Consider the following 27,940-nt stretch of genomic DNA (forward strand, 5'->3'; position numbering starts at 1 on the left):
TGTCACTCAAGATACGTTACACTGTCATTGGTCCTGAACTCTTACTGGTCGACCAGTTTCTGCCAACTGGCAAGCTCTGGCTGTCTTTATTTCCGTGAAGAAAAGTGAAGGTGAACAGATAAAAAAGATAAAGAGATCTGAAATATCTAGGCTGACGCTAGTACCTGAGCGACCTGCGATCTCCACCGCCGCCGCGACGAATCGGCCTCTGGGCGGGGGCTTTAAGCCAAAAAGAAAATGGCTCAGCCGGGAACTGATGCCCAGGCCATGGAGAAGTCTGTTCAAACTTTACTTGTTCACGCCGGTGAAGATGACGGTGGCGAGAGTACCAGAAACAGCACCAGACCTCTGTGAACTCCGAGCACCTCAAGCTGCAGGAGCCAGAGCTGCGGACTGTCCGGGTTTTGACGTTTCCTATTGTTGCCGGAAGTGACGTTCGGATTCTGGCCCTTAAAGAAAAAGTATTTTAATTCCCATTGTTTAGATTCGCTACAGATTCCTTGTTTCTCGCTTCGCAGTCCGAGCTATTCTAACCATTTAAATTATACTGACTTATAATCTGCAAGCTAATATCGCACTGGACCTTGAGGAGGCTCTCTGCAGAGTCAAGTCACCTCAGGGTCTGGACGAATGGACTGTGGAATCTGCAGCGAGGAATCCTGGAGCGCCAAGGAGCCCGCCGCTTTGAAGATCTTGCCGCGGTGCGCGGCGGGCTTGAACTGGCTGTTCGGATACAAACGGTCGGCGCGAGAAGCGCTCTCGGGCTCAGGATTTGGCTTTCAGGGACTATCTGCTGGAGACTAGTTCGGAAAACGGTCTCTGGTTACAGATGCCCTTTCTCCTCTCCTTGTCGTGCTGGGCTGGCGGTCTTCTTTGCTCGGGGGCTGCCGGGTGAGCCCTAGGGAGCCCTCGAGGCTGCGCCCTAGATTGGACAGAGGTCGCCTCTCTCTGCTATCCTCACCAAGGCCCCGGGTGAGGGGCGAAAGACAAGGTCTGTCTTTTCAACCTTTTAACTTAAATTACGGAACGGGAATTCCAGATGTGCCTTGCCAATATACCCGCCTGGTATATACTTTTTGTTGTTGTTGTTGTATACTTTCAATAGCAACGAGGTAGGAAAGATCGGAGCACCTTATTCAGATTTAAGCGGTGGCTTAGGGTAGAGAAGTTAGTCTTCGGAATAGGGCAAAGAATTGATTCCTAGTGGGTCCTCAGAACTGAGGATGCATCGGACTCCTCCAAAATACTGAAAGTAGTTTGTTTTTCCTTGCTTGCCTTTTCCTGGTGTTTCAAATGTTTCTCCATCTTGAGAATTACAGATTTCCCCCTCACTATAAAAAGAACAATCTTGAAATTTTGATTCTTTTTAAAAATTCTGTAATTGGGGTGAGGTAGATTATTTTTCCAGTTATTAGCAAACCTTTTCACAGTTACTCCCTTTTCCCCCAGTTTCCTTGATGCTGTCCTTTCCTCAAACGTTTCTCCATATCACTTAGAACAGTATTTACTGTCTTTTGTGAAAGTTTTCATAAATTTAATATTTTCTCTTTACTCCTCTTGTTTTTTGACGCATGGTTTTTAGATATTATCAATCGTTTTGGTCTATGTCACAAACCATCCACATTAATTACCACGGTTTAGTTGTTTCATTCTAACAAAAGCATTTGAGTCCTGTGACGTCTCATTGAGAAGCATCATTTTAATGACCTTTAACTGCCTTGTGATTGAGTTAGGTTAAAAATCTTAAACCAAAATTTCTACTTAACAATTGATATTGTTTTTATGCCTTTCTCATAATTTCACTCGCACAGGTTTGACTTGTATACAGAACTCTGGGGGAAGCTAGTTAGCAATATTGAGACCTTAATGATTGAATCCATTCTACAAGCTTAATGATTGAACCTGTGCTACAAACTGAGTAGTGTCTCCTTTTAATTTCCTTTGACAAGGGTAATAAGGTGAAAATGTTAATCGTTTTTTTTAAGTAAAAAAATGACTTTCCATCTCCAAAAGTATAGTGTTAAAATATGCATAAGTAGATTACCTTCTTTTAATATCTTAATTTTAGTGTTTTCTTGTTTACTTTTTTCCCCATTTTTTTAAATCAAAGCCCGTCATGAAAATGTAAATTTTTTCTGTAGTACTCACATTTTCTTTTCTCTTCTGTTTTCCTTTTTTTTCCTCATCACTTATCTCCTTCACCTACAAATCCAAGCTGTATTTGTATCTTACTCTTCAAAATATGTATTCTACTGGTACTGAAGAGAATGTGTTCCAGGGACATACTTTTGTCAGTAATTCCATTACCAGAGTTAGAAATAATGTAAGCACATTGAAATGTGTTTTGGGACTTCAGAAAAAGGAGAGATACCACAAAATTGCATATACTGGAATGATGAAATATACTTAATGAAGGGATTAAAAGAAATCTGTGGGAAGAGATACACTTTACATTAAAGTTAGAGAATGTCTTTTGGGAAGAAGGTGCCTGAGAGGAATTTTGTGAAGTTAGATGGGTCTGGAACCTGTAATACTTCAGACATCTGATATTGTCCAGTGGTAGAACCCAAGATTTTTTTTTTTTTTTCAGTTACTGTCAGATTAGTTTCTACTTCATTGTTTCCCAACAAAGTAAAGGCTAGTCTTGGGAAAACTCTTACTGCTTCCATATATCCATCTACACCCAGGCCTCCTATGAGATTTAAAGATTACCTTCTAGGCCAGTATTTTGTATAATTTGATTTTGGAATTGCATCTGTTTTTTTTTTTTTTTTTCTGGTTATTTCCCATTTGACTGTAACAAAAATTCCCTCTGCTTACAAATGTAAATGTTTAGGTGGTATAATTGATTGGCTGAAAAGTAATGACTGAAATGACCATGGAAGAATGCATAAACGTATATTCAGTAACCTATTCTTCACCATAATAAAGGAGAACAGGCTACAAATAGGACAGAGAGCGTTCCTCAAGAAGAGAATAGTTGCTTCACCTGGGGAAATGGCTACAGAAATGGGCAGCAAGGGTCATAAATAGAAAGCTCACTAAATTTAGGATTTTGCAAAATTGCTAGCCTTAATACCTCTGGTTATGTTTAGATTCAGAGAATGTGTGTGAGGGAATGATTTTTATTCTGATAGCTTCCGAAATACAAGACTAGCAGGGAAAAGATCACACCAACTACTTCACCCAATTTATGAATTGTTCTGTTTAGTTTTGTTTTTAATGTCAATGACTTCATTTTAAAGGAACTTCATTCTCAGAAAATTCTTACTCAAGGAATTATATATTATTTTCCTTTTATGAAGTGTCAATGAAGAGTTGTAGATATTTTTAAGTATGTTTTTGAGTTTTGCCTTACTGATTGACTAAACTTATGATTCAAATCTGTTTATTTCCATCAAGCAAAACTTCTTAACTAATTATCTATGTATTAATTTTATGAACCTCCTTTGGAAACAACCTCCTTTGGGAATCCTGTAGACCAGGCAATAAATGAGTCATTTAGAAATAACTTCCTTGGTATTATTTGGGGGGGAGGAGTTAAAATGATCTTTTAAAAAAAATCTTAGAGATCATACTTGTTTTTATGTTTGTTGTGGTATTTCTGTCATGTACATTCTTGAGTCACTTCTCTATCATAGATCTCTATGTACACCAGCCTTAGTTGATATCACCAATAAGTTTTTCAAAGTAATTGTACTGACCTAATCCTTTCACATCATCGTGTGAGAGTTTCACGTGCACTACAGCCTCATATTTTGGATTTACTTCATAATTTCCTAAGAATTAATGAGATTGAGTATCTTTTTACATGTTCATATATCTTATAGTTCTTGCTGTGTTCTCTTGCCCATTTTTCTATTGAGCATCTTTTTTTTTCCTTATTACTTTGCAGATGTTCTTCGCATGTTCTACATAAGATTATTTTTGTTGATTATATGTATGGCCAGCATCATCTTCCATTCAATGACTTTCACCCTCAGAGTATCTTTTGATGAACAGAAGTTACTAATTTTAATGTGGTTCATTTTATCAGTCATAAGATATTTTCTTTGCCTGAGATCCTGAAGATATTGTCCACTGTGATCTTCACAAAACCTGGTTGTTTGAACTTTCTTTAATAAACCTGGAACTTTGTTCAGGTTGTGATAGAGGCTTCAAGATTTATATGGATATTTAGTTGATGTATTACCATTGGAAAAGACTATAGTTTTTTCACTGCTACTCACTATCACCTTTGATATAAGTCTATTATCAATATATGTGGTGCTTTGGGACTTGGTTTTTTTCCATTGTTCTGTTCAGACATCTTTTCACGAATTCCATACTTAATTTCATAAAACATTTTGATAATGCATGGTATAAGTCCTCCAATTTTGATCTTCAAGATTTTGTTAGTTATCCTTTAACTTTTGTATTTCTGTATAAATTTTAGTCAGCTTGTCAATTTCCACCCTCAAAAAACTGTTTTTTGTTTGCTGTTTGTTTAGTGGTGGTAGGAGGGGATGCATTGAATTCACATATCAAACTATTGAATCAATCTTTGATCAAAATATATGCCTCTTCTCTAGATCTTCTTTACTGTATCTCAATAAGGTTTTATAGTTTTCTGTTTTGAGAACTTATACATCTTTTCCAGATTTATTCATGTTTTATGATATTTATCAGTGCCATAATGAATTATTTATAATGTCATTTAAAAACATTTTAATTATTTGAGGGATAGAGACATGCAATTGATTTTTGTGAATTGACCCATATTCAACCTTACTAAATTTACTTATTTCTTTTGGATTTTTTTCACACACAGTTATGCAATGTGATGTCAAACAATAATGACATTTTTGTTTCTTCCTTTTAAATGTTTATTCCTTCTTATATTTGTGTACTATCTAGGAGCTCCAGTTTAATGTTGAAAAAAAGTGATGACAGTAAATATGCTTGCCTCTACCCAGTCTAGGGAGAAAACAGTATTTCATCATTGAATATGATGTTTATAGATCTTTTTTTTCCCCTGGAGATTGAACCCAGTGGTGCTCTACCACTGAGCTACTCCTAAGACCTTTTCTATTTTTTGAGACAGGATCTCACCAAGTTGTCAAGGTGTTGCCTTAATTCTGAGACTGGCCTCAAACTTGCCATCCTCCTGCCTCAGCCTTCAAAGTTACTGGGATTACAAGCATGAATCACAGCACCCAGCTGTGGTAGTTTTTTTTTTTTTTTTTAGATATTAATCAAATGCAGGTAGTTCTCCTCAATTATTAATGTTCTAAGAATTCTTAAATAAATGTATTTTGTCATACACCTGTTCTTCATTATAAGATTTTCTTTCTTTCATGTGTTAGATTATACTGATTATGTTTTGTCTTGTACTTGGGTTATAATTCAGTAGTTATTTATTTTCCACTCCAGTTGTTTCAGTGGTAACCAATAGGAGCTTCTGTGTCCCTTTGATATTACTCTTCAAAATTTTGTCTGTGGAGTGTTTTCTTATTTTCTGGAAACTACATAATGCTTTAGGTTCATCTTGTGTATTTCTTACCCCAGTTCTAGAATTGACCATTTCTTCAAGGAACCCTGATTTCTTTCATTGTAGACATGAAGATCTGGATGCTAGTTGCCATAGGATTGCTACGCTTTTGCCATAGGATGTTGTTACTTTCAGTAACTTTCACCTGACGGAGAACCAAAATATATGTGTATATGTTGAACTCTACACAGGTTAAATAACTGTTATCTGAAATGTTTGAGGATCATAGTATTTTAGATTTTGAAGTTCTTCAGATTTTGGAATATTTGCATAAGCTATTGGTCAATCATATCTAATCTAAAAATCTGAGATATGAAATGCTGAGATCTGAAACTTTTTGCATGTAGACATGATGCTCAAAATGTTTCAGGTTTGGGAGTGTTTTGGATTTGGGGTTTTTGACTTAAGATTGCTCAGTCTGTGTGCACATATCAATAAATATTTCTTTTTGAAATGATTGGTATCAATATTAAGGTAAACTTGATACTGATGTTTCTAACTGTAATCAGTTAATGCATAGCTGATTCCAGTGTACTCCACTTATCTGTAAATTTCCCTTTCAGTACTAAGAAACCTGGCTTCTGTTATGTAACCATCAATATACATAATTTTAAAATTCCAGTATATCTATATAAGCGTATCAAAATTTTTATCTCATATGCATGTGGGCAAAAACTTTATGAACCAGAGTGCAGTGTTTATGTGCTGTTGTTTTTGACTTTAGTCTCACAGATGCTATTCATTTTCATCCATCCCCTTTAATGCTGTTGTTTTGTACACTGGTAATGTAATTATTATCCTGTCACAGTCTGTACTATTTCCTGTGCAGTTTCCTAAATGATTTTTAAAAATTTTGTACCCATTAGCATTCACTCTTTGGGCTACAAAGTTTCGTGGATCTTGATGAAGGCCTAATTACATTTATCTATCTATAAGATATCAAAATGAATAGATTTCCCTCTAAAATAGTACCCTATATTTCATCTGTTTACCTTCCTCTTCTCCCTCTGAATCTTTGGCAGCAATTGATCTCTAGTTTTTTATTGTCTTTATAGTTTTATTTTTTGCAGAAGATCTTCTCTTTGAAATTGTCTAATAAGTAGCCTTTTTGGATTTGGTTTCACTTAGCAATATGAATTAAGATCTATCCATGTTCTTTTGTAGCTTGATAACTCATTTATTTTTTGTTAAATAATATTTAATTGTATGGATGTACATTACTGTAATATACTTCAGGGTGTCTTGGTTGCTTCCACTTTGGGGTGTTTCTGAATGGAACTGCTATACATATTGATTAGGATTTTATGCATACACTAAATTTTTAAGTTAGTGGATAAATGACTAGTACAATTGCTGAATGTATGGTAAGACTATAATTTGTTGTGTAAGAAACTGCCAAACTGTCTTCCAAAATGGCTATACTATTTTGAATTCTCACTGGCAACAGAGTTCTTGTTTCTCCATATTCTCAAATATATTTGGTAGCAATCGGTTTTTGTTTTTTTGTTTTGTTTTGTTTTGTTTTTGGATTTTAGCAATAGGTTTTTGTTTTGTTTTGTTTTGGATTCTAGCATTCTAATAGGTGTGTAGTAGTATCTTGTTATGATTTGTATATGAGATGTCCTCCAAAAGCTCCTGGGTTAATACAGGAATATTCAGAGGTGAAATGATTAGATTATGAGAGCTTTGACCAAATCGATCCACCCTAGTTTGAATGGACTAACAGAGTGGTAACTAAAGGGAGTCCAGGTGTGAATAGAGGAAGTAGATCACTGGGGCATGCCCTAGAAGGGTTCATTTTCCTGTGGCCCTTTCCCCCTTCTCTCTCTGCCTTCTGGTTGCCATGAGGTGAATAACTTTCCTCTGCCAGGATCATTGACAATGATGTTCTGCCTCACCTTGGGAGCTCAGCAGAGAGGTCTGCCAACCATCGACTGAGACTTCTGAAACCCTGAGCTTCAAATAAATTTTTTCCTCCTCTAAGTAGTTCTTGTCAGGTATTTTGGTCATAGCAGTGAAAAGCCATCTCCTTGTTTTATTTTTATTGTTTTATTTTTTAAATTTGCAATTACCTGATATGTTGAGCATCTTTTTAAGTATTACATATTAATTTTAAAAATTTATTTATTGGTGCATGTTAATTATACAGAATAGTGAATTTTCTCGTAGCATATTTGTACATGCATATAACACATAATTTGATCAATGTTACTCCCTAGTAACTCTCCTACCTTCCACCTTTCCTCTACTCAAATGGTTTGTTTCTATTTTCATGACATTCTTTTTTAATTTCCCCTCTAGCTTTCATGTACAAGAGAAAGCATATGATACTTGTGTTTCTGGGTCTGGTTTATTTTGCTTAATATGATGCCCTCCAGTTCTCATTTTCCTGCAAATAAAATAATTAATTTCCTTATGACTGAGTAAAACTCCATTGTGTGTGTGTGTGTGTGTGTGTGTGTGTGTGTGTTTGTGCGTGTGTTTATACACACTGCATTTTCTTTAACCATTCGTTTGTTAACAGACATTTAGGTCAATTTCATAATGTGGCTATTGTGAATTGTGCTATAATAATCATGAATATGCATGTATCCCTCAGCAGGCTGACCTTAATTCTTTTGAAAACAGGTGTTTTTGTTTTGTTTTGTTTTGCTTTTCTGATCTGGGGGTTGAATCTAGACTCTCATACATGCTGGGCAAGTCCTCTGCTCTACTACTGAGCTATATCCCCAGCCCTGACTTTAATTATCTTGGATAAATACTGAGAGTGATATTGCTGAATCATAAGATAGTTCCATTTTTCGTTTTTTGAGGAATCTCCATACTGATTTCCATAGTGGCTGTACTAATTTACATTCCCACCACCAGTATATAAGAATTCCTTTTCCCCAGCATCCTCACCAGCATTTATTGTTTATATGCTTGATGATTGTTGCCATTCTGATTAGAATGAGATGGAATTTCAGTATAGTTTTGATTTGCATTTCCCTGATGGCTAAAGATGTTGAACATATTTTTATATAATTGTTATATAATAGTTTTAATGTTTTCTTTTGAGAAGTATATGTTCAGTACATTTGTCCATTTAATGGTTTATTTTTTTGAGTTTTATAAGTTCTTTATGTATTCTGAATATTAATCATCTGTCAATAGCGTAACTGGCAAATATTTTTCACCCATTGCAGCTGTCTCTTCATGCTCACTTTTCCTTTGTTGTACAGAAGCTTTTTAATTTTATGTCATCCCATTTATTAATTCTTGCTTTTATTTCCTAAACTGTAGGAGTCGTACTCAAGAAGTCATTTCCTGTACTTCCTATTTAAGTATTTATCCTATTTTCTCTTCTAACAGTTGAAAAGCTTCTGGTGTTACGCCATTTTGAATTGACTTTTGCGCAGGGTGAGAGTATCCTTTCTTATATGCTTGTATGCCACCTGTATATCTTTTGTGAAGGGTTGTCTATTCATATCTTTTGCCCGCTTTTTAAATTGGGTACTTGGTTTTCTGTTCTTCAATTTAAGAGTTTTTTTTGATACTTTGGAAACAAATCTTTTACCCAATAGGTGTTTTGTAACACCAGTCCATGACCTGTTTTTATTGTCTTAACAATATCTTTCACAGAAGTTTTAATTTTAATGAAATTCAGCTTACCAATATTTGGTTTTATGGATCATACATTGATATTATCTAGAAACTCATTGCTGAACCCAAGCTCACATCAGTTTTCTACTATAGTTCCTCTAAGTTTTATATTTTTACATTATACATTAAGATCCATGATCCATCTGAACTAAATTTTGTAAAACATGTAAGGTCTGCATGTAGATTCTTTTTGATTCTTTTCATATATATTTGTCTTTGGTTGCTTTTAGAACTACTGCTTTTCTTTTATGAGATACATCACACTGACGTATCTTGGCATGAGTTTTATTGCACTTATGTTGATCACTCAATGTATTCTTTTAATCTAGAAAATAATGACATTCAGTTCTAAGAGGTGGTTTTATATTATTTCACACTTTCTTCTCTCAGTGTCCCTGATGTCTTTCTGGAATTACCATTCATTAGATGTCAGACCTTTTGGGTTGATCCCTTAGTTTTCTTATACTTACTTTTCCATGTTTGTATCTTTTTCATTCTTTGAAATTTTTACTTTTACTATCCTTTTCAATTGTTTTTGATTTCTAGTTAAATTTCATTGTAGCCTGAAAGCAGAGGTTGTATGATTTCTATTCTTTTAAATTTGCTACAGTGTTTTATGGTCTATTATGTAGTCTATTTTAGTGAATTTTCCATATGAGCTTATGAATGTGTATTCTGCAGTTGTTGGGTGAAGTAGCCTTTAGATATCTATTATATCCAGTTAATCGATGGTGTCATATGTCCTTACTCATTTTCTGCCTGCTGGATCTGGCAGGGTGTCAGAGGGTGTCGAAGTCTCCATCTAAAATAGTGAATTTATCTGTTTCTCCTCAAAGTTCTATTTGTTTTTGCCTCATATATTTTGATACTCTTTTGTCAGGTACTTATATGTTAAGGATTATTATGTTTTCTTGGAGTTTGAATTTATCATTATGTAATGTCCCTCTTTATCCCTGATACCTTACCATATTGTGAAATCTGCTGTGTCTGAACTTAATATATTCCCACCTTTTTTTGATGAATGTCACCGTGTTATATTTTATCTATTCATTTGCTTTTAATCAATATATGCCTCTTTTAAAATGGTCTTCTTACAGAAAGCGTATAGTTGGATCTTGTTTTTTAAAAGTTTACTAACAATCTCAGGCTCATTTTTAAATTATGACAAACTTTTTAATTATTTTCTTTAAGCCTCCTATTCAGTTTTAATATTTTTTCTAATGTCATTGAGAATATATATGGCCCCTAGTTTACCATGAATGGTTTGACTTATGATCTTTAAATTTTACAGTGTGTTTAATGGGAGCAACAAATGCATTTTCTTTCTTATTAAAACAAATAAATGCTGGGAATTGCACTGAAAATGAAAGTCTTAGGACCTTATGCATGCTAGGCAAGTACTCTATCACTGAGCTATATCCACAGCCTGCATTTTTGACTTAACAATATTTTCAATTCAATAAATTTTTTTGAATTTATTGGGATATAACCCCACATCATAAGTCTGTATTATACTTTTCATTTTAAAATTCTTTTTTCTCCTGCATTAATTCTGTATCTACTACATTTTAAAAATTTGTTTCATATTGATCTCTGTCCTGCATGCTGAAGGCTTTCCTCTAATAGTTATTGACCTTTGGGTATACATTCAGTTTTAAACGTGAATGTCTACAAAGAGGTGCTTGGCTTGGGCCTGTGAATGGGACAGCTTTGCTGCAGGTTATTGGTCATAAACCTGGTCTTTTTAGTGGTGGTCTCCCTCAAATGTCAGTAATGGTAAGATAGTATTCTCTAGTTTTATCTACTTTCTCTAGAGTAGAGCTTGCCAGTATGCTGCCATCAAGGATACGTTTGGCTAATAGCCATCCTGAAGCTGAGGTGTAGAAAGAAATTATGCTATTTGATTTTTTTCTTTAATATTTCTGCCTTCTAGCATTTGTTCTATATTCTTTGCCTTGCCTGATGTTTCCAAATTTGGTATCTCTTTGATACATTTTCCTCAGAGTTTAAAATTGTTACCTTTTTTCCAGAAAAAATAGAGTAGTTAACTAGCTAAACTAGTTATTGGATGTAGAAGACTAGAGGGGATAGGAAAAGAATCTAGGGCTTAGCCACACCTTATATGGACTTTCAAATAATTATTCTTATGATTCAATCTCTTGTCCTTACCTCTGTACCTTTCAGAAGTTTTCGTTGCCCCTATTTGTGAATTTTATCTAATTTCTGTTGTTTTCTTCCTAAATTGGCCTTCTGCAGTTCTGCTAGATTGACTGTCATTTTCCAAAATTTTGTTGAAAATTTTTTTGTCACCTGAAATCTCCTCCAGTTTACTTCATCCCAGAGGGTATATATAATTTTTAATTATTTGCTTTCATCTTAGTGGTGTTTAGAAAATGGAAATGAAGCAATATGCATTTAATCTGTCGTACTTAGGTGAACCTTGACATTTATTTATTTATTTGTTTTTGCTCATCCATTTTTATTTGTAAAGAAAGGCATCTTATTGGCAACTGTGTGAGGCCAGAGCCTTGGGAATAATGACTAAGTCTCTACCAAATTTCTGTGTCTCCATTTTTTACTGACTGCATCATATAACTTATGTAAGTATCCAAAATAGTAACTGATGGAGGCCATTTCAACTTGCTTTGTCTTTCCAAATGTTACTTTTTTGTTCAAAGTATTTGAGAGAGTGTCATATGAAACACATTGTACAAACATGAACATAAAGCAAAATTTTTTATAAGGAAAAAATATTGGCAGGGTAGGAAAGAAACTCACTTAATATTCTAGAATTTGTGGTAGATACAAGCCAATAAGTACTTGACAAGTAGGAAAGATAATAGCATAAATAGAGCCAGGATAAAGTCAATATGATAAGTGCCCATAAGAGATGTGTACAAGGAAGAGTAGAGAAGTTTCAAAACTGACTTAACCACTCTTTCATGGATTTTTATTTTTAGGTAATAAATTAGATTATCTCAAGGGTTGGAGCTGAATCTAATGTTAAATAATGGCAACAGGTGACTTAAAAAGAAGTTTACGGAACCTCGAACAAGTGCTTCGCTTATTAAATTATCCTGAAGAAGTAGACTGTGTGGGGTAAGTTATACTATGAAACTTATTTGTATTATTTTTGCTAATACTTTTGAGGGAATATCTAAAGAAAAATAAAGATTTTATCCTATTTAAAGTTCCTTTGAAGTTGTAAAATATTTGAGAAAGTAGGACATTGTAGGAGTTTTTTTTTAAGTATTGATTAATGAAAAATTCCAGCCCAAAAGATTTAAGATACTACTTTTAAGTGCATTGTACACTAATATAAGGTATTTTCCTCTGTAACTTTTAAATTCTTAGAACTATAACAAACAGGTTTTACTATTATAATCTACCACTCATATTCGGTTGAATTATATTTCTTATTTTTTAATATATTCAAAATGAGCAGAAATTGCTTTTTTTGTAGACTGTAGCAACATTTTCCTTTACAAATGCCAATCTAATGTGATAGTCATGTTATTCTTTATCTTTTAATACATCTGTTTTCTCATAGTGTATATTCTTACCTTTATCATTGGTTGGTTGATTCATTGATTAAATGTTTCTCCCAGTAGAATGTAAGCTGAAGTCTGGGACTTTGTTTTGTTCATTACAGAAACTCTACATTTAGAATTGTACCTGGCATATATTAGGAATCGATAGACATTTATTGACTGGAAGAGTATCAAGGGACAAGTCCAAGTTAGGTGTACATTCAAGTAGTGGAGTTAAACTAACTGCTAAGTAGAGCTCAAGTAATGGGCTCTACATAGGAGAATGGATATTCTTATTGTACACTAGGGAGGACTAACCCCAGAGAAGGATGTAAGTGAAAAGATAGGAGAATAAGGAGAAAGTTTAATCAATGTTACTACAGGCATTCTATGTGAGAAACAAAGGTATGAAACAAATGTAATCCATAGTTTGTAGCAGTTATCTTGGCTTCTGAAAATAAGAAAATCTCAACTATCCAGAATTTGTAAAGACTTAACCAGTTTGAGTACAAAAGTTTTTTTTTCTTATCACTTTTGCGTGTCATTTTAAGACATTTTAGATAGGAACAATTCTCAAATATACCAATAGTGACTTGTGTTCTTTGTACAGTTGTTTTAATTAGCTTTTCATTGCTGTGACCAAATACCTGGACAAGAACAACTTAGAGGAGGAAGAATTAATTTGGGCTCATGGTATTAGAGCTCAGTAGTGAGCTGAGTTCACTGCTCTGGGCACAAGGTGAGGCAGGATATGATGGTAGAAGGATTCAGCAGAGAAAAGCTGCTCAACTCATAGAGGAAGCAGATAGAGAGGAAATGGGTAAGAGGTCATAGGGAAGATGCACCCTTCCATGTCATGCCCCCAGTGACCTGCCTCCTTCAGCCACACCCCACCTGCCTGTAGTTAACACCCAGTTCATTCAAGTGAGGATGAACTGATTAGGTTACAGCTCTTGAAATCCAATCCTTTCACCTCTGAGCATTCCTGCATGAACAGAGGAGCTTTTGGGAGACTCTTCATATCCATAGCAACAGTGTTTAAACATTTAATTTTTTTAATTGAACCATAAGCATCATTAAAAATAATGCTTTTTAGATTATTCCCAAACGTGGTAGGGTCTATTAAGGGAAGTATGCTGCTTCTTCCACAGAGACTCAGATTGTTTCCTTCTCATCATCACACATATACAAGTACATACACATAAAACACTCCCCTACATAATTTGATTCTTTCTACTTTTTCTGTAAAATTTAAAATTTTTTTTATTACCATGAACTGTTTTTTGTGTTGATATGCTATTGATTTGTAATATCCTTTTTGTTTTTTACTGTTTCTAATCTGCTAAGTCCTTAGAAGCTGAATAACCAAGGTCTTTGAAATTGCATAAAATGTGTTAAATGTACTCCTGGCTGTCATCTATTCATAAAGTGAATAAAATGAACAGATTTTGCTGGTCAAAGACTTTTCTTTCATTTTCTGTTTTTGGACTGTACTCCAGATAAAGAAGTTTGCCAGAGCAATTTTCTCTTTGATTAAAATATTGCTTTACCCATAAAGAAATACTAAAGAGAAAAATCCTGTGCATTTTTGTGGAAAACTAATAAGGTATAGGTTTCAACTGAGCAGAAAGTGAAATATAGTAAACTGCTTACCTAATTATTGTATATGCTCTTTCTAGTCCCTTTTTCCTTATTTGTGACATAACTCATAATATTTACTTTTGTAAATCTTTGTATCGAACAAATAAGGTAATGTAACAAGTATTTACAAAACCACCAAGTGCTGTTGAGCATTGTGAAGTGTTAATAAAAGAAAATGAAGTAAATTGGGTAAGATGAAGCTCATAAATACTATTGTAAATAGACTGATGGTACTAGATGTTTCATACTAGTCTGGCTAGAGTGGTTTAGAATGGGAGATAGAATCTGGAGGGTCATGTACCCCCTAATTGTATAATGGCTCTAGTATTAAGTTACATATTATTTACAAGATTTTTAATACCACCTTGATCATTCAAATTTTGAAATTAAGCTCATTAAAGCCTTTTTTTTTTTTCTAACAGTTTGATAAAGGGAGACACAGCAGCATGTTTGCCCATCATCAGCTATTCTCTTACTTCATACTCACCTTATGTAACAGAACTTCTGATGGAATCCAACATAGAGCTAATTGCAAAGAATGACTTGCGCTTTATAGATACTGTCTATAAGGTATTTTGAGTTTATGAAACAATAATATTTTAGAAGTTATTAAATGAGTTTTTAAAATTAATGTTTTAATAGTAACTCCTTAAATATTGTCACATGTCACTTAACAGTGGAGATATTCTGAGAAGAGTTGTTTGGTGGTTTTGTCATTATGCAAACAAACATCATAGAGTGTACGTACACAAACCTAGATGGTATGACCTACTACATACATAGGGTATGTGTACAGGCTATTGCTCCCAGTCTCTAAACCTGTATAACACATTACCATACTGAATGTTGTAGACAATTGTAATACAAAATAAAGATTTGCATATTGAAACATATAAAAGGTACAGTAAAAGTATTAGGCAATAGGAATTCTTCAACTCCATTATTATCTTCTGGGACCACTCACATATGTGATCCATCATTGACCAAAGTGTTCTGCAGCCCATGCTTGTGTATGCAGCATATATAGTTGACAGAATATTTTCATATTCATTCATGTCATTAAAATGTATAACCTATGGAAATCAAGATGCACTTCAAGTTTGCTTTATGAATATGAATGTTTCCTACTCTGATAAATTACAGCAACTGTAAACACAAGTCACTATCATTTGCCATTTTCTATCAAATGTTGGTAAAATTTGGTATACTGGCAGAATTTGGAGATGTAATTATGTTCAGTAAAAATATGTAGTTCATAAAATTATAAGTTAATTTAATCATGCATAAGAACTGAAACTTTCAGTTAATTTGTTGAGGTCTGAGACCTTTCCTTATATTGTATCTACTTTAGTATCTACATTTCTACTATGTGTATATTGAATATAATCTCATACTTGATAGTTTTAAAACTATTTTTATCATTAAATTTTGTTCAAGTACTGTAATTTTTTTATGGTAAAGCCTATTTATTAAATCTAATCTAAAAAAATGGGGTTGCTTTTAGTGGAATGGGAGCTTTTATATGTAGCTCCTACTTAATCTTCCTGTTCTTCGCATCTAACCCCAGAAAGCTTCCATAGAAGCCTAAGTAGCATACAAGAAATTTTAGGGCTCCATACAGCAGAACCTTAGAACCTTAGAACCTTGGCCTAGTCTGTTTACAAATGAGAAATTGAGATCAAGAAAACATACTGACTGGTCTAAAAGTGTAGTAGAATTATAAACAAATGGAACTATGGTTTTCTGACATTTAGTATAGTAGCACATGGTTTTCTGATTATCTAAGGATATTTTCTACTACCTATGAAGATTTTTAATTTTTTGATGATTGACTATTTTTGCATTCTCTGGCACATTGCTAGCTACGTGATTTGTTTGTTTTGCTGTAATGGGGATTGAACCCAGAGCTTCTAGGTAATATTAGTGCAAACTGTCACTGAGCTACATTCCCCAGCCCTCTAACTATGTTTTTTACATGGATGTCTCTCATGGCTCACACCAGCTCTGTAAATCTCTGTAGTACCTTTAGTTAATGACTTAATCTTTCTCGTTCTCTCAAAGGTAGCTATTACTCTCCTGAACTAGTAACCATTTATCATTTTGAATAAAAGAAAAAAAATGGCTTCTATTACATGAATCTTTTTCCTCTTTGCAGCTTCTTCGTGATCAATTTAATTATAAACCAATTTTGACAAAGAAGCAATTTATTCAATGTGGGTTTGCAGAATGGAAAATCCAAATTATTTGTGATATTTTAAATTGTGTGATGAAGAAGCACAAGGAATTAAGTAGTCTTAACAAGGTAATTCTATGAATAGATTTGGATACTGACTTATGCTAAATGACCCAGCATTTTAATGTATAAAATAAAGCCCCTGTATAATACGCCAGTTATTGCATAGTACAGTTATTGCATTATTCATAGATTTGGGTAACCTCATAAAGTTCATTTACTTTAAATGCTAATCACTTATTTTTATACACCTGTGACTTGGAACTGCTAATCCTAAACCAACCGTTCAAAGATAGTGTATATTCATCACTTCTTAATTTTTTTTTTTTTTTTTTTGTGGTACTGGGGATCAAACTTAGGACCTTGTGCTTGCAAGGCTAGCACTCTACCAGCTGAGCTATCTCCCCAGCCCACTTCTTAATTTTTAAAAGACATGTAGTTTCATTAGTCTCATTATTTGTTAGATATATTTTATATATGAATATTTAAATGATAGTGAAGTTAAGCATACATTATTCTTTCACAGAAAATTTGTAATTAATGCCTTTTTTTCATACCAAATATTGAACCCAGGGGCCCTTTACCACTGAAATATATCCCCAGTCCTTTTTATTTTAAAATAGGTCTCACTAACTTGCTTATGGCCTTGCCAAGTTGCAATCCTCCTGCTCTCAGCCTCCCAAGTTGCTGAGATTAAAGGTATGTGCCATCCTGCCCAGCTTAATTATGTCTAATATTTTTTTTGTTTTTAGACTCCATCACAACAAAGAAAGAAAATCACTTCTGGTAAGTCAGAACCTTGTTCAAGCAGTGAGAAAGTACTTGTAGAACCTGTTGGCATTGATGTCACGACTGGCAGGTTTCTGACTTCAGGGAAGGTATGAAAATATGAAGAAAACATGTCATGTCATTTAATGAGTGTTATCTGTATGGTAAATACAACTGGGATGTTTACTTCATAGACCATATATTGTTTGGAGAACATTCCTAAAGTTTTAAGAAAAGAATAGACATGTAAAATAAAATAATGCTTATGTTTCTATTTTCAAATTCTGCCTCATTTCCCAGATAAAATAATGGCAGTGTTACAAAGTTTCATTATGCAATTATCTATATATGCTCTTCATTATTATGCATCTGTTCTTCCTAAAATGGGAACATATGAAGAACCTACCATTAATAATAGTGGTGGTTCTGATGATGTTTACATACATTGATGTTTCTACAATTAAGAGTATTGATTATCTAATGGTTGATAATCTGCTAATTTGGAATTGGGTTTTGATTGTTTTGAATATAGGTGCTTTGAATATTTTCTCTTTTTTGATGTCAATTTTTGACTACTTTCAGCACCTGTGCCTAAATGAATCCAGTATATTTAGAGGTATAGTATTTCCATCTCCAAGAGATATTTAAACCAAAATATTATTTTTAAATTATAAATGTACTTTCAGCTGTCTTCCATCTGGCAAAAACTTCCTGAAATTGAAGGATAGCATGCCAGGTGAATAGGTTCTTATGCTATTCCAGTAAAGGAATTCTAAAAGGTGTGAATTCTGAGTAAGTGCCCATAGTTCTCATCCATACACATCTCTTAAATCTTCTAACTCTTGTTAGTTTTTATGATTTTCTGACTGTTAAATGATTTATATTGCATATCCTTCCCCAACTAGAAAATGCATAAACAGGGATTTTCTTATACTACTTTTTTACCTTCACTGTGCTTAGCACAGTATTAGGCATATTTAATAAGTACTTACTACTTTGATACTAAATATGATTTGATATAGCTAAATGTACTTTTCAATCTACTATTTCAGTATGAAGGTTGAGGGGTAATCTAAATTGTCCTAACAAAGAAAAATGCCAAATTTCAAGACGCTCAACTTGTTTTTTATTGTCTTAATTTTCTTTGTTATATATCAAAATTTAATGATTTATTTCAGCTTTTCAGTCTGATGTAATTAACACTTAATCATCAGAAATTTGAATAAATATTAACATTCTAAGAGTTAGAAAAGTTAGAATCTTACGTACATTTCTTTGTCTGTAGGCAAAATATGAGTCAGTACTAAAGCAAATTATCTCCTTCCCAGCACTTTATACAGAATGCTATTTATGACTTTTTTTGTCATCTATATTAAGATTGTATAGTGCACATGCAAACTGTTTGTGGAAAGTAAGTAGACAAAAGAGCCCCGTGTAAATGCATAGTTGGACCTAGTCCTTCTTGTCAGTACTTTCCCTTTGTCATTATTAGGTTTTAATTGTTACATGAAGGTCTAATATATTTTGATTTGTTTCACAAAGAAATTTATGTGAATCCTACTCACAGAACTAGTTCTTATTTGTAAATTATATGGCAACCTCTTTTTAAAATAACTTTTATAATTTTTAGTTTTTATAGTATACTTATTGAAAACATTATCACTTTAACATGTAAATGATGTTTTAAAATTGAGCAGTTTTTTTCTTTTCTTGTGGTAAGTCTGTAATACCATGTGTTTTGTGTTCTTCTGGCACATGCTAATTGGAACAATCAACATTTCAGGTGCTTACTTAAGACAGTGGCTACTGTGTGGAACAGCACAGCTCTTTTAAAATAACACTTTATATTATGGAATATTTTAAACATTAATAAAAGTACCCATTATCTAATTTCAAAAATTTACCAACTGTTTGCTAATCTAGTTTTGCCTTTATTGTAATCACTCTTACTGACATTTTGAAACAAATCCAAACATCACGAAATAAATATTTCAATTTTTTTTCTAAAATAGAAATGCTTTAAAAATAGAATGCTTTTAAAAACATGAACCACAACTTCATGATCACACATAAAATATTATAATAGTATTTTGTAGTATTTTGATACATTATATATGATGACTTAATCTTTTTTTAATCCTTAAAAGAAGATCAAGTATTTTTTTTACAAAATGAGCATGTGTTTGTTTGAAATAATTGTGGGAGTACAACCATTAAAGCGTTTCTTACATATTTTTCTCATGCAGAAGAAAGCTGTGGTGATTCGTCACCTGTATAATGAAGATAATGTTGACAATCCTGAAGAGACATCAAGTTCAGTAACAGATACTAGTGAAGCATTTGATGTGTTGAGCTTAAAGCCTTCTGAAATAAACATTCCTGAAGAAAATGTCCCTGAAATCAAAGATGAGCAACAAGTAAGAATGCTGGACTTCTTAACACATAGCAGTATTTCTTAATTTTGATACCCATGACTATTTCAGTATTTAAACTTTGAAATATCTCTAGCCTTATATTACTCATGTTATCATTATTTAATAATGAGTCTTACTGAATACAATTCAAGAGATATTATTTGCTACTTCTGTTTAGGATTTTGGACATGTGTTGTGAGTAATGCAAAAAAAATAAGACATGGTACTTTGTTTCAAAGAATTTATAATCTAGGAGTGGGAGGGAAGAATAGGAGTTCATTGGATAGGACAAAGGGGAATCAAGGGAATGGAGGGGAGATGGGACTAGGAAAGACAGTAGAATGAATCAGACATAACTTTCCTATGTTCATATATGAATACACGACCAGTGTAACTCCACATCATGTTCAACCACAAGAATGGGAAGTTAGACTCCATGTATTTATAATATGTCAAAATATATTCTACTGTCATGTATATCTAGAAAGAACAAATTATAAAAGTTCTAAAAATTTACATTCTAGTGAGATAGGATATAACACTTTATACAGTGGTGTTTCCCTACCACTTTTGTTCTCCTGTATTGGTGATAGGAAAAGCTTGGCACTTCATTGTCTTTTCATTTTCCTCTGGTTCCATGTTTTTTTTTTCTGTTAGATTACCATTTCTGTTAGTCTTTATGGCCATGGACCCCATTATGTATATGATTTCTACTGCTTTTGCAAAAACACCTTTTTCTATCCTTCTTTTATCTCTTATGTCTTCTGTACATCTCAGTATATAACTGGCATTTATAAAAACTACCAGATAGCCATTTGACTTATTATCCTTTATATGGCACACTGAATAATCTCAGTGAACTGTCGTTTTTGGTCATTTCCTCTTAGCATTGTGTTGTTACAAGAAGCTAGTTAGTGAAAATTTTATTGTACTACCTGTATTATTTAAGAGCATTATACATATTAACTCACAGGAACCATATGAATATGTATTGTTGCTCTATTTTTTTAGATGAGGGAATGAAGGCATCAGATCATACAATTGAGATGAACTAATTTAAGTGTGCAAGTAGTCCCCTTCCAGTGATAGTTCTCATAACTTTCTCGTCATACTGTCTCTCCTAACTATTGAAATAACAGGGTGAAAATGGGAATACATTGACTCTAAAGGTATTTCAGCTTTTAAATTATCTTTACTCTTTTTAATCAATTTAGGATATAAAAGTTACTCTTGAGATTGCTGCACTACAGACCATGCTTGCTGAATGCCAAGAGAAACTTGAGAAGTTGACTTGCATAGAGAAAAGACTAGACTGTTTGGAAGAAAGAATGAAAGGAAAATTGATGGTAGATGAAACAATCTGGACTAATCTTCTAAGTCGTGTCACTCTTCTTGAAACAGAAATGCTTTTGTCCAAAAAGGTATTTCTTTCCTTAGTATGTCTAGAATAGCTCAGATATAATAAAGTGTTTTTTTATTGCTATGTGTGTTTTCTATTGGGAATGCTAAATGTGAGAATATTTAGGTAATGGGAAAATGTTTACTTAGAATGAAGTCCTGTCTAAATATAACCTGTTTTATCTGTGGCTGTTATTTTTACCTTCATCAAATAAGATAATCTGGAAAACCTGTAAGTTGAGCTGTTAGTTGTTAAAAATATTTGAATTACTTAAAATAAGGTAAGAATGTGTTTGACTTTGTTTATAAAACATTTGAAATTAATCTCAGTAGTATAATGTTTGCAGGAAATGTTGCAGAAGATGAAAAATAAACTTTTTACTTAATAACTTCAATTATATTGTGAATAGATATAATGACTAAACTTACCATTGCTGTATTAAAACTGAAATTTAATTTTATTATTTAGGATTCAATTTCTGTTTTTTTCCTCATAGAAAGCAAAGTTGGTAGATTCAAGAAGCTTACATTTGCTTCTGCATTTAAAAGATATGTCTAATTCATAGAAATACTTACCTATTGCTTTGAAAATAAAATAATTCAAGTTATTTAAACATTGTTCCCTTTTAATATTTTATACTTGGCAGTAAGAATATAAAATGAAAACTTTTATTTCATTCTAAATTTTTAACTGTACTTTGCAGAATGACCATACAGACTTAAATACAATGAATGAAGACTGTGCTTCTGGTAGTGATGTGGAGCATCAGACCGTTGGTAAGTAAGTCCCTAAATGGTATTACTGTTGGTGGTATAATAAGGGATTTTTCAGAAAAATAATTTTTATAGGTACTTGGTAATTTTAGTATTCTCAAGCCTTATTTTTTAAAGAAAATGCAAAGAGAAGATAATGAACCTACAGACTACTAAAACTAAAGATTGCTTAAGAGGCCAGCTTACATATCTCATACAACATAGTTGGGTGAATAAATTCCAGTGTTGCAAACTTTAGAGACATCTTGCTTTTTTAATCACTCTAATTTTTAAACTTAAGTAGTAGCATTCTTGAGTGCAAATAATATATGTAAAAGAGGAAAACATATTTGTCAGTAATCTGTGAAGTATTGAAAACCTCTTGCATTTGAATAGTTCACTGATGGTGATAAAAGAAAGATCTAGAATTAGTGACAGATCTTTCCTTTACAAAGATATTTTCAGGGTGACTGAACTACTTGGAGCAGCTTGGATAAGATCTGTTTTTCAGCAACAGTTTTTATTCTTTTGATGCTTACGTTTTTCTTGAAAAAACACACTTTTGTGTCTATGATTAAATTGTATTTGTAGGAAAGATACTTTGTACAATTGAGAATTCATTGTGCAGTTAAATTTTAGTATATGTGAATACTTACATTAAATCTTTTTTCAGCTATTATATATATAATAATAACAATAACAAAAATACATTATAGTGCTAACTATGCCTGGTACTGTTCTACCTGTTATATTATTTAATTCTCAAAATAACTATCCAAGATAAATGCTGTTATTACCCATATTTTATAGATGAAGAAACCGAGGTACAGTGAGATTAAGTAGCTGTGCCAAGGGTCACACAGTTATTGAATGGTGGACAGATTTGGCAATCATTTGTTTTCTCTTAACCACTACTTATTTAATACACATGCCAATTTCATCATCACATAGAACAGTTTCAGTGATTGGGTTATTAATATAATTATTTGAGATGTTATTTCAGCTGCTAAATTTATTATACACTGCAAATTTCAGATTTGATAAAAATGTTAATTTTTTTTCCATTTATCATTCATGCATTTATTCAGCAAGTATTAAAGCTCCACTTTAAGATTCTTAAAAACAAAAATTATCATATGATCTATCTAGCAGACAGGAAGTATATCTTAACTTCTGTATCCACTATCTATAAATAGTAGAGTTCACATGTTTATGCTTCAAAAGAATATTGAATGTACTTTTTGCAAAACATTAACTTTTTTAAGTTTGATTTTGCATATTCAGGCTTACTGTTTTTTAATAACATTATTATTACAGAATATACTCTAAGCCTACATCAGAACACTGTCTGAAACCAATTTTAGATTATGAGTAAGGCAAATACCTGTTCCATACTGTTTATAATCCAACCGAGGTGAATTAGAGTCAAGTTTATAAAGCTTGAACACATTATTCCTTATGTGACACTTGAAAACATAAGGTTTGATTTTATTTGCATACAGAAAACAGTTATTTACCAGTCTAGACACAGAATCCTATTCCATCAGAAATGGTTTTCATGAGGTTCCAGGTTTGTTTCCCTTTATCAAAAGTGTAGTATTCATGGAGAACTATAAGGCAGCTCAGTATCTCAGGAAGAGTAAAGTAGTAGAACCTTTTAAGGACTAAGTTTCTCTTGGGTAATTTTTTTTTTTTTTTTTTGAGAATTTAAGGAAGTGAGGGCTCTTCTGATTTGGGTATTGTCAGGAAGCAGGAGCAATTTGATGATAAGAATGAAATGGAGCTGAAATTTTCAATGGAAAAGAAGTACTCATGTTAGTGAAGAGAGGGCTCTATCTGGTCATTTTTATGGTTACATAATTTACATAATCCCCTGGTTTTGTCTCCTTAGAAATGAAAGTGGTTTTATTTTGATTTTGTTTTTTCTACTTCATGACCTTAGGTAATATTGTTTTTAAAAAAGTTTCGTTCATTATAATGTGTTTGTATTATTTGTGGGGAATACAGTAACTTAGATGTTAATTGTCATTTAGGCCACCCCCACTGTCAGGGCTGTTTATTTTGTTTTTGTCTGGTTTGCTTTGTTTGGGCCTTTCCCCCCATAGAAGTAAAACATATTATTACTTAAGGTCTGATACCACAAAAGGGTGTGTGGTTTGTTCTGGTACAACTAGAAGGAGGAGGGGTACATGTAGGAAGGAAGTTGAAACAAGCGTGGGAAGAGCTAATCATGGAATTTACCCTGGAGTCTAGAAAGATGTTTAGCAAGGCTAATATCCTCAATGTATATCATAAAAGTAGTGTAATGATTGATTAGAAGAAAGTAAGACAAATAAGGACAGTAGTTTAAGAATATGTCATCATCATTATTTTAGAATAATAATAAGTGTGTGAACTAGGGCAACAATTATGAAGATAAAGAGCAGGAAATTTATTTCAGAGATACTTGGGTGTTAAAATCAAAAAGCCTTGGTTATTGAAAGAAGTAGAAGGAATGAAGGAGAGAGGAAAAGTTAAGACAAATAGACTGTTTTCTCATATTTGACTCATGATTGAGTAGGTAGTTGGTACTCTTTAATAAAATAGGAAATTCAAGAAGAAGAGAAGATTTAGGAAAAATTACGAGTTTCCTTTTGAATATATTTGAATATATTTAAGATAAAATATTCAGAACTGGTTGGGTATGCACATAAGTCCTTGATTTGGAAGTATTGGCTTACAAATTATTAAACAGTAAAGACTCACTGGTTCCCTTATTGGTAAAAGGTAATAATCCTCCAGAATTGACAGTCAAAGATAAGTGGTCATGTGAGGACAATTGGCTAGAATATCTAGTGTCCTGTACCTTAGATTTCCTTTCTTCAGAGGAATCTCTTAGCATTCATTACTGAAATGCTCTAATGACTGGCTTCAGGGACCTGGTGTCAGGGGTCACTGCTCTTCATTTTCTTATCCAATCTGAATTTGAGTCTTTTCTCAATTCTCTGCAGCATGGCTAAGAAACCATTATGTTTAAATAGCAGTTTACAAAAGGCTCAAGAAAGCAATAAGAAAAATTGTTATAAAAAATAATATGCACTTAATTCATCTGACTATGAAATATGACTGGTGTTTGTATGCTGCACTAAACAGCGTTTGGAATCCACATGGAGAGATCTGTCTGAATAGCCACACAACCTGAATAATACCAATGTGCAAGGCACATCTTTGAATGAGACTAAACACCTCAAAATTTAGACCCCCAAAACACAGGGCCAGAAAAGCCATTCCTTTACCCCCTTTGTCCTGACTCCTTCCTAGAAATCCTCTTTTTGAAATAACATCAATACTGTCAGAGGATACTTATCTCTACCCATAGAAAATAATAAAAGGTTTAGGGCAAAGTAAATACAATACGTGCTTAGTTTTAGATTATTCCTTAAAATTACTTATTGCCCAAAACTCCTGGTAAAATATCTGTATCTTTCTAGTCTTCAAGTTGTACATATGATCTGGACCCCCCAGGCTCAGCTAATTGGACCAGTAGAAGACACATAACCCAGGGAATACCAATTCAAAGAGTGTTGAGCCAAATTCTCTTATCACTCTTAGAATTTGGAATTAAAACATCAAGAATAACTTGGTGTTACTCATTACCAAATAATGTTGGGCCTGGGCTAGGATGGCCATTTTGTCCAAATTTGTGCTCGTGACTGAACAGTGAACGCCATTCTACAGACAAAAGCAGAGAAAGGGAGCAAGTAACAAGAGAAGTAGGCAAAAGAGACTGTTACTCCATGTGAGATAAAAATTAAAGTCTTATAGTTGTTTCAGTCCTCCTTTATTAACCAAGGTTATCAATAAAGATTTACAATAAAACTGTATTATGTAAACCAGTTCAAATGGATGCCTGATTTTTTTCCCCTTATCTTTGCAGTCAGATTTACTGTGACATACTGTGGTATGACTATAGAAATGACTTGATAGGGGCATGTACTCTCTATCTGATGGTGCATATTTATTGAATTGTAGGAAGAATTTACCATCATTTTGTCAAATTAATGATATCAGGATATCTGAAATGTTAAGATTTTTATTTAGAAAAAGTCTGTGGATCTTGGATTTTGCATATTATTTTTTCCATATATAGTAACTTGGGATAAGGATGTTTCTTGATTTTTTAAAGGTATATATTGTCAGTTTTAGTAGTAGTTGCCATTTACCACAGAACAATATTGTAAATATTTATTAAATACTGATAAAAGCATCATGACGAATTCTTATTTGTTATTTAATATAAATTGCTACCATTTTAAGAAAATATATATGCATCAGTGGCTTAAAAATAAATTACATACTTAACCTATTTATTCACACTGTGTCATGATAAAAATATTTTGCATTTTTTTTTTTAAACAGGGTCTTGCTAAGTTGCCTATGCTGACCTCACACTGTAAATTCTCCTGCATGGTCTTTCTGAATAGCTGGGATTATAGTCATGTGCTACTATGCCCAGTTGCCTTTTAGTTTTAGTAGCCATTTTTTATCATTTAACTTCTCACATGTAAGCTATTCTCTTGAAAGAATACTCTACCAGTAGTCATTTTATAATGATGTTTCTTTTTCTTCCATCTGTAATTACAAGTTTTAGACATTTGATGCTATTGTGAAAGGAAAAGGTGACCTAAAACTTATTTCTTCTCAGATAGAAAAAACCAAGTGGAGTCATCAGCAAATATTCCTCCGTCTCCTGATTTTAGTACAGAATCACCAGAGTCAACTCCCAGAACCTCAACTGTTATTTACAGTGGTTTAAAAGAGGTTTCAAAGGTAAGAAAAACTGACAGCTATATAGATGATTTCCTTTGTAAGGTCAAGAGAAGAAGCAAGCATTGGTTTTAGTTGTATATGCTATTATTAGGAAAAAGCAAAACTGTAGATCTTAATATATCAAAAATTATTTGTGATAAGTAATAATATTCAATGCAATGTTTCAGACTGTATTTTATATATTCATGGTCCATCTTTGAGGATGGTTTACTTTGAGAAATCGCCTAAATTTGTTGCTTTTTAAATTAAAGGAAACAACAATCCAGAAATTGGAAAGGATGAAAAAAATGTAAGTAACAGAAAGGGGCAACAGAAATTAATTTCTCTGTAGGGAATTGTATTGGATTACAATATATATAGAATGTGCATATGTGTTTCAAACCTTAAACGTCTCAATCAGGTGTGGAATTTCCTTCAAGACTCCAGTGGATAATAAATCCACCTACAATTCTGTGTTTGTGAGATGAATCACTGTTTTGGTTTCCAACAAGTGGTATAAAACGTTGTTAATGGAATTAACTGTGGATTAAAGAGTTCAAAGGTATTTTTGGTTGATAGTTAATCAAGTTATCTTTTTTGATAACTGACATCAAAATATTAAATATATGTATATAGATGGTTTAGAGTATTTTTTTCAGTAAGTTATTGATAAAGTGATACAAATAACAGCACTTTTATTTAGTACAAATGACATTGCACCTGATAGTTTTAAAGACGACTTCAAAGGAAATATAAAATGAAATTTTTTAAGAATATTATGCAACCTACCACTTCAGAAAATTTTTTATCTTTTGAAATGTGAGAAGTATTAAAATAACTTATGCTTCAAGAATTGACTATTTTTTGTCTCCTGTGTTATACTTAAGTTTATTAATAGCAACTGTGCCTAAAAGTAGGAAAAAAATATTAAAATTTAGGCTCAAAAGCATAATCCTAACATTTTAAATTTATTCTTCATTATGAATTATTTATTGATATAATGTATCATTTGTTTATTCTGTTTCAGGTTTGAAGAAACAGCAGAGTTACTGAAATGCTCAAGTCACTAATTGTAGAAATTCCCGCACGAACATCTCTAAAACTATGACTACTGTACATGTTGTATATTTTAAAAATTCTCTACATAATTTTAATATACTGCAATATTTTTATTAAGAATTTGAATTCCATTTGATATGAGTTTTTCATTCATTATTGAATAAATATTATTATTGAGCTTTGA

The 27,940-nt window shown here is 32.8% G+C and overlaps 2 protein-coding genes across 3 annotated transcripts in view; one reads left to right on the forward strand and one right to left on the reverse strand.

Moving 5' to 3' along the window:
* The window catches only part of Fbxo8 (F-box protein 8), a 50,993-nt gene extending 50,576 nt beyond the window's left edge, over positions 1-417 (reverse strand). The window contains exon 1 of the mRNA XM_047549487.1: positions 165-417. The gene's annotated coding sequence lies outside the window, so the exon portion shown is untranslated. The remainder of the gene's footprint in view (positions 1-164) is intronic.
* Cep44 (centrosomal protein 44) lies at positions 118-27,940 on the forward strand. Of its 2 annotated transcripts, XM_047549485.1 has the most exons (11): positions 118-991; positions 12,133-12,271; positions 14,766-14,913; positions 16,499-16,645; positions 17,329-17,454; positions 19,591-19,761; positions 20,973-21,179; positions 21,861-21,933; positions 26,594-26,718; positions 26,970-27,007; positions 27,725-27,940. In XM_047549485.1, exons 2-11 carry the CDS (start codon positions 12,183-12,185, stop codon positions 27,765-27,767), a joined length of 1,167 nt encoding a protein of 388 aa, XP_047405441.1. In that variant the 5' UTR covers positions 118-991; positions 12,133-12,182; the 3' UTR covers positions 27,768-27,940. The 2 variants fall into 2 exon arrangements, with proteins under 2 accessions (XP_047405441.1, XP_047405442.1); XM_047549486.1 differs by lacking the exon at positions 26,970-27,007.

Source organism: Sciurus carolinensis, chromosome 4, assembly GCF_902686445.1.
Source record: "Sciurus carolinensis chromosome 4, mSciCar1.2, whole genome shotgun sequence".
Lineage (NCBI taxonomy): Eukaryota > Metazoa > Chordata > Mammalia > Rodentia > Sciuridae > Sciurus > Sciurus carolinensis.